Source organism: Equus przewalskii, chromosome 10 (assembly GCF_037783145.1).
Source record: "Equus przewalskii isolate Varuska chromosome 10, EquPr2, whole genome shotgun sequence".
In the NCBI taxonomy this organism is placed as follows: Eukaryota; Metazoa; Chordata; class Mammalia; order Perissodactyla; family Equidae; genus Equus; species Equus przewalskii.
In genome coordinates, this window is record NC_091840.1 from 22850048 (window position 1) to 22864513 (window position 14466).

The window sequence follows — 14466 nt, forward strand, 5'->3', positions numbered from 1 at the left end:
TTTTGGATATATTTAGATGAAAAAACAGTCTACGGAACTAATTACATTTACCAATTGTGATTTAACATGATTAGATTCTAAGAAGGTCTTATCAAATCTAACATAAACAGGGCTCCAAATTATGTGTTAGAGAGCCATGGGCGAAATAACCCTAAATTAAATTTGGCTTACCTAATTCACTGATGTATGCCATACATCTAATTGAGATACAGTGTTCCTTATTTCAGGAAAGGAAAATAATCTATTGTAGACTTTCTAGACCTCATGTACAAAACTTGGTTTATCTCCTTCTCCCCATAATGAAGACACCAACTTCTTTATTAATGCTTCAGTGGCCAAAAACTAAAAGACATACACACAAATCCTTGCACTTGACCTTCAAAACCTGCAAAAATGTGCTTAATAAAAGCACAAAGGCTCCATCCCAGCACTGACCTATTGCATCCCCAGCCCCAGGCTCCACCTTGCCAGGAGCAGGCTGAGGTGGTGCTGGGCTGCTGTTCTTCACAGGCTCAGCACTTGTCCCTGAGGTTGTCTCTTTTCGAGAGGCTTTGGATGGAGGTGGCTCTTCCACTACAACACCACTTTGTCGCTGCCGTCGCCGTTTCTTACTCCATAATTCATGGCAATCCTGCCAGTGCGGGAGGCTGCAAAAAGATAAAGCAAAGGAGAAATGCGTGTGGGAATGTGGTGGTGAGTGACTGGAGGAACAAGAGATTAAAATGGGAAGGCAAAGAACAGTGGGAAATGGAAAGGATAAGGAAAACATAAAAATAACCAGCAAAGTTAGTAAATAGATAGTAGCAGTATAAAAGGAATCATGGCATATGGTAGTCTGAGGAAATAAAAGTCCAAAAGCCCAAAAGAGGTCTACAGCGAGAAATGAGGATCTTGCTAATACCAGAGACACACCTGCCACACAAACGTCATACTCCAGCCAAACAGTTAAGTCTTATAACCATTCTTGCTTGGCATAACAAGAATAAAGAACTTTATTGGTCAAATTCACTTGGGAATAAATAGGACAGAGATGACTGGCTTGTCAATATCTACAAAAAGTCCAGGCAATGTGGTGATTTACATCCTGGAATCACATAAGCATATCATGATTAAATCACCTCTGTGTGAAATCCAGTTACGTGTTATTTGGTCTGTGAGAACCAAAACATTGGTTCTTTTATCTTTCTGCCCACTGAATGCCATGACTGGATATCTTCACTGGTGAGTTTATTAGATATTTTAACATATTCAATATATTTCCAGACTTCCCCACACTTAATAATACAAACAGTCCTAGTAGGTCAAATCTTACCACAATAAAGATTATGATAGCCAAAATCTTTCTAGAACAACAGTTCCCAAATTTCAGAAAGAGCTTATGTATTTCAAGCCACATTCACTGTATCAAAACTCTAGTGCAGTACATGAATTTGGACATTTCTTTGGAACAACCAGATTTGTAATTACTACCTACTCATGTACTAACATCCTATCCATTTCTTTAAGATACAGTCTTTCTGCAAGAAACACCCAAAAACTCTGACATGAAAGCTATAATGCTCTCAGTGATAAATTCAAAGATAAAAGACTTTTCATCTGTCAGAATGAGAGATGTGAGTGTAGAACATCTGGGGATCCTCTAGAATATAGGAAATTCATAAGATTCTCCTGAAAAAGAGATGCATTCAAAGACCATATTTTCTACATCAAAATTCAGGACATGAGGCTGGCCCTGTGGCCGAGTGGTTAAGTTCGTGTGCTCTGCTGTGGCAGCCCAGGGTTCCGTCAGTTTGGATCCCGGGCGTGGGCATGGCACCGCTTGTCAGGCCATGCTGAGGCGGCGTCCCACATGCCACAACTAGAAGGACCCACAACTAAAAATATACAACTACGTACCAAGGGGGCTTTGGGGAGAAAAAGGAAAAATAAAATCTTTAAAAAAAAAATTCAGGGCATATGACATTACAGTGACACAAACTATTAAAATCAGGATCCTCCTCACAAATGTGGGATACACACGGTGACCACAGACACACGGGATTCAAGCAGATGGAACAGTTAAGAGCAAAAACTAGAAGGAATACTTTCAAAGAGGTTGTATAGGGCAATAGGCTGGGGATCCAGGGACAAAAGATGATAGCTTGAGTCAAATTAGAACAAATATCATACTAATCTATTCCTTGTTTAAAAATAAAACATAAAGCAACAAAACAAACCTCTTATCAACCATAATATTCAAGAATATCTCTCCATTTAGGACTTGGCCACTTGCAGTTCCTTTAAAAAACCTATTATTTTGACTTTCTCATCTCCTCAGGCCCACAAGGAGGTTTAGGGTCACTATATGGCCACCAGCACTTACTCTGGAGGATCCATTTTGCTGAGCTCGACATCTTTAAGGAAGTCACTCTGTAGGGTCTGTTCAGCTGTGCAACGTTTGCTAGGATCTAGTGTCAGCATGTGGTCCAGTAAATCAAGTGCTGCTGAAGGAATGCTGTGGAAATAGAGAGAGAAAGAATAAGTTCACAATGACCCCACAGTTCTTAAATCTATAACCTTGTGTCAAAGGTCTCTGAATTTCCAGTTCCACATAAAACTGTGGAAAGGGAGCTGGAAGCTGGCTAAACAAGCAAGCAGATTGGCTTCCATAAAGGATTTAATAAATGTTATAATAAAGGTAGAAAACATGAAGCCAGCAGTTTTCTTTCTGTCTTGGGAAGATCAAAAGGACTGTAAGAAAATTTATATATTGTTCAAAATAAAATGGTTTTCCATCATCTAAAGCCTTCAAAAGAGAATATTACGAAAGGGCTATAATAAAATTCATATATTGCTCAAAAATAAAATGTTTTCCTGCGAGGTGCTGCCATAATAAATTGGGACAACACTAACTCCCTAGCCCAGGAAAAAGTCAAGTCCAAACACCAGCCAAACACAGAAACTAGATGTACATTTTTGCCAAACTCACAAAGAGAATTCTTCTCGCAGACGCCTTCTATATTGCTTCTTCGGTTTCATGGTATTGAAGTAGGGCAGCTTGATAACATCAGGCCACACAGCTGGACAAGGGCTACCACAGAGTCGACTGAAAACAAAGCAAAAACCAAGAACGAGGAAGTGAGTGAGTCAGTATTATGAATTCTGGAGGTTCCAGAAGCAGAAATTGCTACCTCCTGGGGTCTAGGGAATCTTGGCTTATTAAATTAGTGGGCATGCAGAAAGGTAAAACCTGACCTCACTGCTTTAAGGACAGAACAGAACAGAAAGAACTGGTTACAGGATAGTTAACAGAAAATACTGGCACAGAAGTCCAAAATGTTCCACATGTTTGGTTTCATAAAACATGTTTTTAATCTTCCACAAAGGTTTTCATTACCAATTTTGTTCTGTTCAGTTAGTATTAATTTCAAAGTGCTGAGCTGGTCCTTTAATGTCCCTACAGGGAAAACTGGCAGAAGAGAGCCTAAGACTGGAAATTTTGATGGAAAATTGCATTTACTGCATAACAAATAATGACTTATATACCACCTTTAAAAAAGTTTACATTAGCCTGTTATAGTCTTCCCTTTAATCTTATTTAAAAAAACCCAACCAAACAAACCCAAATTCCATCCCAACCACAGGCCTTCCTGAAATTCTCTATTATAGGATCTAGTTCATTATTATCTGTTTACATGCTGTATCACTTACTAAACTCTGAGCTCTTTGAAGGCAGGGACCTATCTTATTTATCTCTGAATCCTGAAGTGTAAAGACAAAGGAATTTGTCACAGAATAGGCTCAATAAATGTTTGCTGAATAAATCTGATTTTAATATAACGTAACAATGGAACTATCCTGAAAAGGCATTCTTTTATATGAAGGACTAATAAAAAACATGCTAAGTAAGACCTAAAAAGTAGGAGGAATACAACTTCTTTACATAAACAGCCCATAACAAAATACATGGTAAACCTGATTGAGTGAAGAGAAACTTACTTGGACATAAGGAGCATAAAATCATTTAGAAGACTGACTGAAAAGTGTTAGAAATTAGATGATGAGATTACCTATCACACCTGGGCACTCAAAGCACATGCACAGCTGTACCTGATCAGTTCTAGCTGAGCCAGTTCCAGATTGGCTTGAAAAATAGGCTTCTTTGTGAACAGTTCCCCAAGGATGCATCTAGAAAGAGTACAATTGAGAGGTCAAGGGAGAAATCCCTGGAGCCTATTTAAAGTGTGTCTCAATAAACTTTTATAGTATATTTGGCTGGATCCAATATACCATGTTGTAAATTAGCCCAAAACTGCCGTGTCTGAGTTTCATAAAAGAAAACGTTTCTTGCGGCGAAAATAAACAGTACTGTATAAAGGATTCAAATTTGCCAGTAGATCAACTTTTGTCACCTATAAAGGACAGTCTATAAGCAGAGAAAGGGAGTCAACAATCTTTTTTCCACCAATTCCATTGTAAATTAAGATTAAAGACCAAAAAAACCCCAAAAACCCCACACTTCAATTTTATGAGGATGCTTAGCAGTTCCTATAAAGAGAACATTAGCTTTTTTCATTCATTTGCTCTGTAGAATGTGCACTATACTATAGCCCTCTTGGCACTGTACATGTAAAGAAAAGTTTATTGCCATTAGCCAGGATCAGTTTCAATAAGATTTTCAAATACATTATGCCTAAACACTTTTACCATTTTCAAAAGGCCTTTCAAAACTATATTGACATATTTACATAGTCTCCAAGTATCTCTCCACAGATTACTTATTAATTACAAAAGGAAAATTAGTAACTATTTAGTGGAGAAAAAAGACAACACCTTAACCAAGCAACCAAAATTAACATCAATGACAAGCAAATAGGGTTCATGTAAGTACAAATGTTAATACCTTGGAAAGAACACTTATGGAGTATTCCAGCCAAAACTGGTCTGTATTTTTCAAAAATGTAACTGTCATGAAAGACTAAGAAAGGCCAAGGAACTGTTCCAGATTAAAGGACGACAACTAAATATAATACACAATACTGGACTGGATCATTTATCAGGTGAGTTATTGTTTCCAGGACATTACTAGGGTACTAACAAAATTAGAATATGGATTGTAGGCTAAAGTACTCAATTAAATAAAGACAGTGTATCAACATTAAATTTCCTGAATTTGAACATGGTATTGTGATTATATAAGAGAACATCTGTGTTCTTAGGAAATGTACATTAAATATTAGAAGGAAAGAAGCATGATATATACAACTACTTTCAAATAATTCTGGAAAAAATATGTGATAAAAATATAAACACATTTTCTCTTTGTATATATTCTATGTTGTATGATAAACATACATGCATATACATATATGAAGTTATATGAATATAAAATATATGTGACTACAAAGGAGCACATGGAAACTTTTGGAGGTGATCATTATCTTAGTTGTGGTGATGGTTTCACTGGTGTATATAATATGTCAAAACTTCTTAAATTGTACACTTTAAATATATGCAGTTTATTGTATACCTCAATTTAAAGGTTAAAAAAATTTAGTGCATCTGGATAAAGGTTATACTAAATCTCTTTGTACTATTCTAGTAACTTCTCTGTACATTTGAGATTATTTCAAAAGAAATTTAAAACAAAGGAAAAAATTTACATGAATGCTCTATACTTTTTCATACGTCTGAAATATTTCATTTTTTAAAAAGTGGGAAAAGAAAAAAATGGACAAAGAAATCTCTTCTCTGGACTGTGCTTTGAAATAAGATTTATTTACAAATACTCACAAAATCAATGTTGATATAGTTTTACTTTGAAATTTTGTAGCTTGACTAAATTTGAGAAAGCAAAACAAACATAGCTTTTAAAGTTATTAGCACCTTTTTATTAGCATTTGTTAACCTGAAATGACAAACTCTTACTTCTGTTATTCTCTTAAACCTTATCCAGAGATAGAAAAGTAAAAAGCAAAATTTAATTCTGTTTCCAACATTAACTGCCAAATCAAATTCCAAATACAGTGTTGTCACAACTGGTAAAATAAGAGGCAGGAAAAAATCAACCAACCAACCACCCCAGCTGGGTTTTCAGAGTCTAGGTATAATTTGCTGTACTAGTCTTCTTAGTTTCTCCCCTGATTTTCAAACTGAACGAGCAGTTTTAACCATCAATTCTCTATAAAGAACATAACACAAAAATATCTTCAGAGGGACTACCATGGATCACCAAAGCAGCAAGTTCACATCAAGTCAAGCAAAATCTCAATTCAATGAGTCACTGGGCTTTAGAGAAAGTCTAATTTTCTATCATTTTAATTTCCAATTGTGTTTTTGTGTTTTTTTTAATTTCAATTTCCAGTCCTTTGGTGGGAAAGACATCATTATGTAATCAACACTTTGCTATTGCACTGAGGTGGCAGGTTGCACAGACTGAAATAATAGTACCAACAGAGCTATGAACTTTCCCTGTGTGTCTTAATGGGGCGTTAACTTTAGAGCCCGGTTGTGACAATTTAAATGCTAATACTGTTAAAGCAAATAGTCCAGAACACAAACATACCCAGCTTGAGTCAGTAAAATTTAACTAAAGCTTCATTTGAGTAGCGTAGGCCACCACAGAAATTACGCTCTCTTTCTCCATCACCCTTTTGAATTTTGAAATAAAACCCCTGCAGTACTTTTAAAGACTGACATTAATAGAGGAGGCAAAGAATGGAAAAAAGGGACATGTTCCACTGGGAAGTATATATGTCAGAACCCTAAAGTATGGAGATCAAGGACAGCGTGTGTATACATAAAGCATAAGAAACAATTAACTAACACAGCCCATTTAAAATGTCTATGTCCCTTAATACACAAACTGTGGTCTCTAAATACCATTTTCCACTAAAAAAACTAAGACTCCTGAGAGAAATGGCCAATTCCAGGTCTAGGGCAGGAAATGAACAGGATGAGCCTGGAACCAGAAAATAAGGAAGACTATCAAAGACCACTATGGTTGTGTCAAAAGGACTCGAGAATTAATCCGAATAAACTCCCACTGGCCAAAGACTGAAAAGTTTGAACAGGAATAGGAATGATAACCATAACGGATTAAAACAGAATATGTTTAAATCCATGAGTTGATAATGAAACTAAAAAATAAACCCCAAAGACCCTCTCTTTGGTCATCTTTGGAGGATGCTAGGAAACCACCTCATTATCTAGAAAACTGGTAAATAAAATGAAAGAATTAAACCTTTATCCCTACCTTTTTTATATCATTTGGACCTAGGGTTAACCAATAGATAAGTTATCTTTATTCCAGGAAGGAATGATATAAGAGTAGAGTTTGAGAGGGAGAATGATATAAGGAACGATATGCGATGGGGAGAATATTCCCATCACAAAACCACCACAAATGAATTAAAGGATGTGAATCATTAACAGCTGATAACATTTTAAAGAGACAATTGTGTATTATGAAAAGTGGTGCGTATATGTGTAAATTTGCCCTGACAGGGATGACTATTTTCTTAGACATTGTTTAGGATTGCCTGTATAAGGTGATAATAAAAATCAGACTAATTTATAAGGGTCTGTTTGTTTTTAAATTCTCAACAGATAATGTACCCAGTTACTGCCTGTACTCTGGGCAGAGGCTCCCATTTCCTCCTACCCCAAACCTGGATATACCATTGACAATACAATCTGTCAGAAGTACTCAAAACCACTTGTAAAGTAGTTTCAGGGTAGTGGGTGGTTAGGAATCAAACTTGAATTCACCAAAAATTTACAGGAAGTAAAAAGGATAGAGAAGCATGCTAAAAAAAACACCAGGAGGACATAATCAGCAAAATCCAGACTGTGGGAAACTCTACTGGACAAATGACCCAGTTTCTTCTAAGGAAATTTTAAGGAAGGGAAGAAAAACCCAAGAGAGATGAAGGGAGAATCTACAACTAAAACACTTGAGATAGTCAGTTGCAATCTATGGACCTTATTTGAATGTATTTGGATCCCAATTTAAACTAACTTAAAAGGGAAATATTTAAAAAAAAAAAGCGTTGCCTCTGATATCAAGAAATATTCACCAGATTTCTCTGAAATCTTGCTAAAACTTTACTTTCATCCTTTCCAACTTAAGGAAAAGCTGCAAAAAGCCAATGCAGAGAGAAAATAAGATACCGGTTCAATAACATGTGAGTTACAAACAAAAGAAAAAGTGCAGAAGAGAGCCTTACCCACAGCTCCAAACATCTATGGCTGGTGTATAACGCTCCTCTCCCAGCAGAAGTTCTGGAGGTCGGTACCAAAGAGTAATGACTTTGTTTGTATAAGGGCGACTGAAATGCAAAACCAACCACGACATAAATTTACAATGGCTTCTGATGAAATATCTGTACAATTAAATGCAAATAGAAATAGATGCCAACTGAAGATAGGATTGTCAAAACAGCTCCACAGCAACCTAACAGTTCAAAAGTAAACTGGACAGAAGTAGGAGATGTAGAAATAACTTCCATTCCAATTTGGGTTGACTTATTTCAGTCTAAGGCTGATTCAAGAATTTAGATAGAATTTATTGTCTAAAATCTAGGTGATAACACATTTAGAAAATTTAGGATATCCAAGAATAAAAAGGATTCTTTCTTATTGCCCACATGTAATTTTGATGAATGCCTCACCTCTCTTCAGAGTTATAGAGCCGAGCAAGTCCAAAATCTGCCAGCTTGATTTGCCCACTGTAAAACAAAAACAATTATTTTCATAAGTAACAGCAGCAGCCACTAAATTACACTTGTAAAGTGAAGTGCTAATTTAGGAGGTAAAGGAGTTACAAAAATGAATTTTAACCTCTCCTCTCTTAGTTCTACTTTTAAGGGTCACTCTCCCAGATTAAACCTCTTTTGTCTACTCCAGTTTACAAACACTTGGGGGTTTTTTTGGACTACTACTGTATTTTTGGATTTGATTCCTTAACTAAAATTTTTTTTTATTTCTTGACAAACAACAATGGCTGGAACCTGACAGATTAAATATTTATTGTTGGGGAAAAAGGGATTAGGCTGCTTTAGACTACGAGAGACAGCCAAATCCAATTCATAATCCTTTGACTGATTCTGGTTTGAACAAACTAGCTATACAAAAGATATTTCTGACATAAGGGAAAAAATATAAGGACTGAGTGTTAGAATAGGTAATTCTGTCAGAGTATTTAGGGTCAAATGTAACAACGTCTGTAATTTACTTTAAAACAACGAAAGCAGAAAAATAAAAAGGGAGCAAATACAGTAAAAGGTTAATTGTATGTATATTAATTCTTAATTAGTGCCTCAATTTTTTCTTGTAACTTGACATTTTTCATGATAAAAAGCAAACCACAACAACACTGTGGCTATAACAGATTTTTTCAATCAGGGAACACGGCTTTGATCTGAGCAAACAATTTTTATGATGAATGAGGCCCCCTTCTACCACCATACTGCCATCACTTCCTACATCTTAGAGGGGTTCTCAAACTTTAATATGAAATAAGAATAACCTGAAAAGCTTGTTAAAAATTTGCTGGGCCCCAATCCCAGAGATGCTGATTCATTAGGTCATGGCCCATGAATTCAGAATTCTAACAAGCCCACAGGTGATGCCAATGGTTCTGGTCTGAGAACGACACTTTGAGAACCACTCCCTTAAAGGGATCACACTCACATTTCACTCTAAGTATTCTGTCTTTGACAGTGACGTCAAATAATATTTTAATAAACCACAACACAAAAGGTTGGGAAACTATTTAAAAACCATTTATTAACTATCTGGAATAATCACATTTATCTAAATTCTTGTTTAGCCTATATATTCACATTTACAGCTAGTGTTATCTCTTGGGGAATGAAAAGCCAACTCACTCTTTGTTAAGGGACTGGGGATATCTCAGGTGCCCGATATGTCAGATCAGGCAGAAAAGTGAATAGAAGAAAAAAGGGGCTAAGCTAGGATGTGCTGTTCAAAGTATGAGCAATGGAACAGAATATTAAAACAAGGTAACTACTAGCAACAAAATTTTACATTAAATCAACGCTTACCATTCCTAGTAAAGGCTTTGGGTACCTTACCCACTTGCCCCAAACATCATTACATTTTTAAGTTCAATTTATAAGCAAATTCTGAGAAAAGCAAAAAGGAAAGGAATATCTGACTTGAACCCTACACTGGGACAAAAAGGGTTCCTCAAATTTATTGTCATTATTACTCTGAGAGCCTGAGATGATCCAAGACTCAAGGCACATGGTATGACTGAAAGTTAAGATGGCAATAGATAGTTACAGAAAATTAGGCTAGAACTAAACATCACTAGTACCTAGTATATTTCCTAATCCATCCCCTCCCTCACTCTCAGTAAGTGACCTTGTCTTCACTGAAAACAGAGGTCACCAAGTGGGAGCTACTTAACATCCTATCTTTCACCTACAAACTTATTTACATCTATAACCTTTCTTTCTTCTTTTCCTTTGATTACAGGAAAAAACACGTCAATCTCTTTCTTCAAGAATAATCAATACCTATATCTGTGGCCACTACCACCTGTGGCCTTGATCCCGTCTCCTCTAGAACTTTGCTCCTTTAAATTATTTTGGTTCTTTCCTGAATCTTCAACTTCTCCCTCTCTATTGATTTTCTTTTTCCTTAGCATTTAAATATGCTCAAACCTCTGCATCCTTAAATAAAAAATTAATAAAAATAAAAAATTAAAGATACACCTACTAATACCTTCCCATTAATTGTGCTAACCACCCACTTATCCCACATCGTCATCACTAACCTTTTACTTTTCAGATTCTCTTCTTAAGTTTTATAATGTCTGCGTCATCTGACATCTGTGACCACTCACTTCTTAAGCTTGCCTATTTTGCATTCATGGTATTTCCTTATTTTCTTCCTATCTCTCTGACTATTCCCTCAGATTCCATCTTCTGACATTTTTTCTACACTTGATAACTCCCGAATCTATACTGCTAACATGGAACTTTCATGTGATCATATGCCTGTTAGATATCACTATCCTGGATATGTAACAGACATAACCAAAAGGGACTTACTCTTCACCCCACACATCCAGCTCTTCCTTCTGTATTCCCTATACTGACCAGTGTGACACCCATCTAGCTAGTTTCTCAAGTCAGAAATCTGTGAGTTATCTTAAAATACTTCCATTCATTCCCCATCATTCACTAATTCACCAAAGTCTACTGATCTACTAAGTCCATCCTGTCCTTTACTACCAGTGCCTTGGTTAGGTCAAGTACTGACCATTTCTTATGGTGTTCTTAATAGGTCTCCCTGCCTCCAGTCTATAACCCATATAGTGACCACTTAGTGACTTTTCTAAAACAGGAAACTAATTGTGTCTCTCCTCTATCTAAAATAATTTGGTCTCATTTACACTGGAATAATTAAGATATAATGAACATCACAGAGCCCAGCTCTGCTCTCCTCCCGCTCTCATCAACTGCCTTCTCTTCCTTGTCCAGCTAAAGACTGCTTACCATTCTCTCCAGGCCATCTGACCCAGAAGCCTCTGTGAAGACAGAGCTAAATGAGGAGGAGCAGAGGACAGAAGGATCAGACTAGACCATGAGACTCTTACGTCCTGCTTAACAACCTGAAGAGGAACTTCAGTTTAGTCTAGAACCTCATCAGCTTCCTGAATACGGCAAGTCAGGGACAGGGAGTACCCTGACCCAGCAGAAAGAACACCAGTTATTCCCTAGCCTGAGACATCCCCCTATAGAGGAGCAAAAGGAAGAGAAAAAAGCATATGAAGACTATAATCCAGAAAGCTACAAGCTGATATCCATCATCATTAAGTTTTTGAAGTATTACTACTATGAATGTACATTAACCAAGCCCAGCTTTAATGATAATTGAGGGTCATAGAGATAGTGACAGAAAGGAATAATCTTTTAACATCATGCTTTGTCTCACAGAGGTACTTAGGCATATATATATATATATGTGTGTGTGTGTGTATGTATGTGTGTATGTATATCTATATATAATTTAAAATAATGCATTGATTACACAATTTAAAAACAAAAAATTAACCAACCAGCACACTTCAGTGCCTGACACCTACAGAGAAAGTTTAAGCTCCTTAGTGAGATATACAATATCCTTAAATTAGCTCCTTGCAATTGTCCAGCTTCATCTCATGCCATTACGTGCTTGACTTTTCTTGCCCTACCAATACTGACCTGTTTACAGTTTTCCAGACATAATATGTTATTTTCACATTTACGTGCTTTTGTCCATGCAATTTCTTCTGCCTAGAAGCTTAACCCTCTATTGTCAGTCTTTCTGATAAATTCCTATTTATTCCTCATGATTGCATCTTCCCAGGAGCTCCAAAATTCAAGGAAAAAAAAAGGGCTTAACAAATGTTCAATGAATTGAGCAATATATTTGTTTAGCTCTCCTACTAAACTCTGAGCTCTCCAGTGACCAACCATTTCATGTGGGACTTTCAGTGCTAAAACCAGGATAGTCTTGGATGACCCTGGATGTTGGGGTTGCAAAGACAGGAAGTATGTAACAATCATTCCATATTCCTATCTAGATAATGTTTGTTAAATATAATTGAAGAGAAATGTTTAAAACAATGGGTGAATCAGACAAAGATGGCTGTAAACAGCCCAAACACCTAAAGAACCAAACACTGCCCTGATTTCAATGGTACTAGATTTGCTATTTATTCCTCAATAGGTAGGGCTATTACCAAAGACTAGTGCGCATAATACATCTCATATCACCAATGCAGTTTAGGCAAATAGCCAAAGAGGAAGAAAGCAGATGATAAAAACTTCTGAAGAATTAACACTGTTCATTATCAAATTCCTATCTGTCTACACTATTAAAACATGGGAGTAAGGTACTGTGCAGAAAAGTCAATCATCTAGTACACCTGTGTTTACTCTGAAATTTGATAACTGAGAAAGTCTCAGGAGCAGCTAAAAGAGCAGGCACATTTCTCCCCACTAAACAAGGGAGAGTTTCACTAAGAACTCAATATGTGTTTGAATTTGCCTAGGACCACAAGAATATTAATCATTCACTATGACAAAAAGCTTTCTGAATATTCTTGTAGAATGTGAGTGATGCCCTAAAATGTTTGTAATTAAAAAAACCTTTACAATCATCCTACCTCTGTTAATTCCTTACCAACACTGAGTCTGGAGACTCTGCTAATCAGAGTATCCCTATCACAAGTGGTTCCCAAGGTACAAACATTAGATGTATGTAAACGCAAAAAACTGCAATACTGGGTCCACCTATAACCCCAATTAACTAGCTGAAAGTAAGTGGGTCAGAAGAGAGGGAGAAAATGCTTAACCTCATTTGATTACTATGTTACCTGTTATTCAGCAAAATGTTAGAACACTTAATATCCCGATGCAGGAAATTCTTTTTGTGACAATAATCCAATCCTTCCATTAGCTGTTTCATGAATGACTTGATATGGTCCTCAGAAAAGTGCACCAAACCAGATTCTAGCAGTCCCATTAAATCGTGGTCCATATACTCAAATACAAGGTAAAAGGCACCTACATAAAATGAAAGAAAAAGTTAAAAATAAGAGAAAAGGGATGCTGGAATGCCTCAAATTTTAACATAACTTTGGAGTTGACCATAAGGCTCTCGAACAACTGCTTAATTTTCTAGATGAAGAAACTAAAACTCAAGAGTAGTTGAATAACTTGCCTTTTCTAATAATAAATAACAAAACTACTATTTAAACTAATCTTCTGACTCTTAGTCCAGTGCTCTTTGGACTACTTATATCTTGAGGGGGACAACTGCCCCCCATCAGCTTATATTACTAATCTTTTAAGATCTAAGTCAGTTGGCAAATTACAGACCTTGGGCCAAATCCAGTATGCTGTCTGTTGCTGTAAATAAAAAGTTTTATTTGTAACACACAACCATGCCCATTTGTTACATATTGTCTATGACTACTTTTGTAGAAGTCTTTACTTTAGTTAATAGGATTCACATAATATGCCAGGGGCAGCATGGTATATTTAGTATAAATTATCAGTGAAATTCATAGTATTTAAGAATTGAAAGAAAGGTAAATGATTTAATCTAACTCCCTAAACTCAGAAGTAGATAAAAAGAAAAGCATGCTAAGAGAACTGTAAAAGGTTTGAAATCCACACTATCTTTCTACTTTTGGCAGGGAGCATGACAGAGGTCAATATTATAACATAAGAAATACTAGACCTAGTTAGACAATGATCTGTCCAGTCTAAAATTCTAACAGCCTAAAGGCAAGGATTCTTAATCTACGGGGTAAGGTTCAAGGACTCTTTGAACTCTCTGAAATAGTATGCAACATTTTAAACATGTTTTTTCGAAGAGAGGATCCATAAAATGTTGAAAGAGATCCATAACCCCAAAAGGTAAGGCACTGCATTAAAGGAATACCTTAGATTTCACTAAGACCTC

At 36.3% G+C, this 14466-nt stretch overlaps 1 protein-coding gene across 37 annotated transcripts in view; it reads right to left on the bottom strand.

The window, feature by feature from the left end:
- The window catches only part of CDK12 (cyclin dependent kinase 12), a 75134-nt gene that overhangs the window by 42517 nt on the left and 18151 nt on the right, over positions 1-14466 (bottom strand). For all 37 annotated transcript variants that reach the window (XM_070562113.1, XM_070562111.1, XM_070562134.1 and 34 more), the window contains exons 6-12: positions 13373-13562; positions 8652-8708; positions 8208-8309; positions 4090-4167; positions 2969-3085; positions 2363-2494; positions 436-647 (exon numbers count right to left, since the gene is read on the bottom strand). In XM_070562113.1, the coding sequence (XP_070418214.1) occupies positions 436-647; positions 2363-2494; positions 2969-3085; positions 4090-4167; positions 8208-8309; positions 8652-8708; positions 13373-13562 (888 nt within the window). The remainder of the gene's footprint in view (positions 1-435; positions 648-2362; positions 2495-2968; positions 3086-4089; positions 4168-8207; positions 8310-8651; positions 8709-13372; positions 13563-14466) is intronic.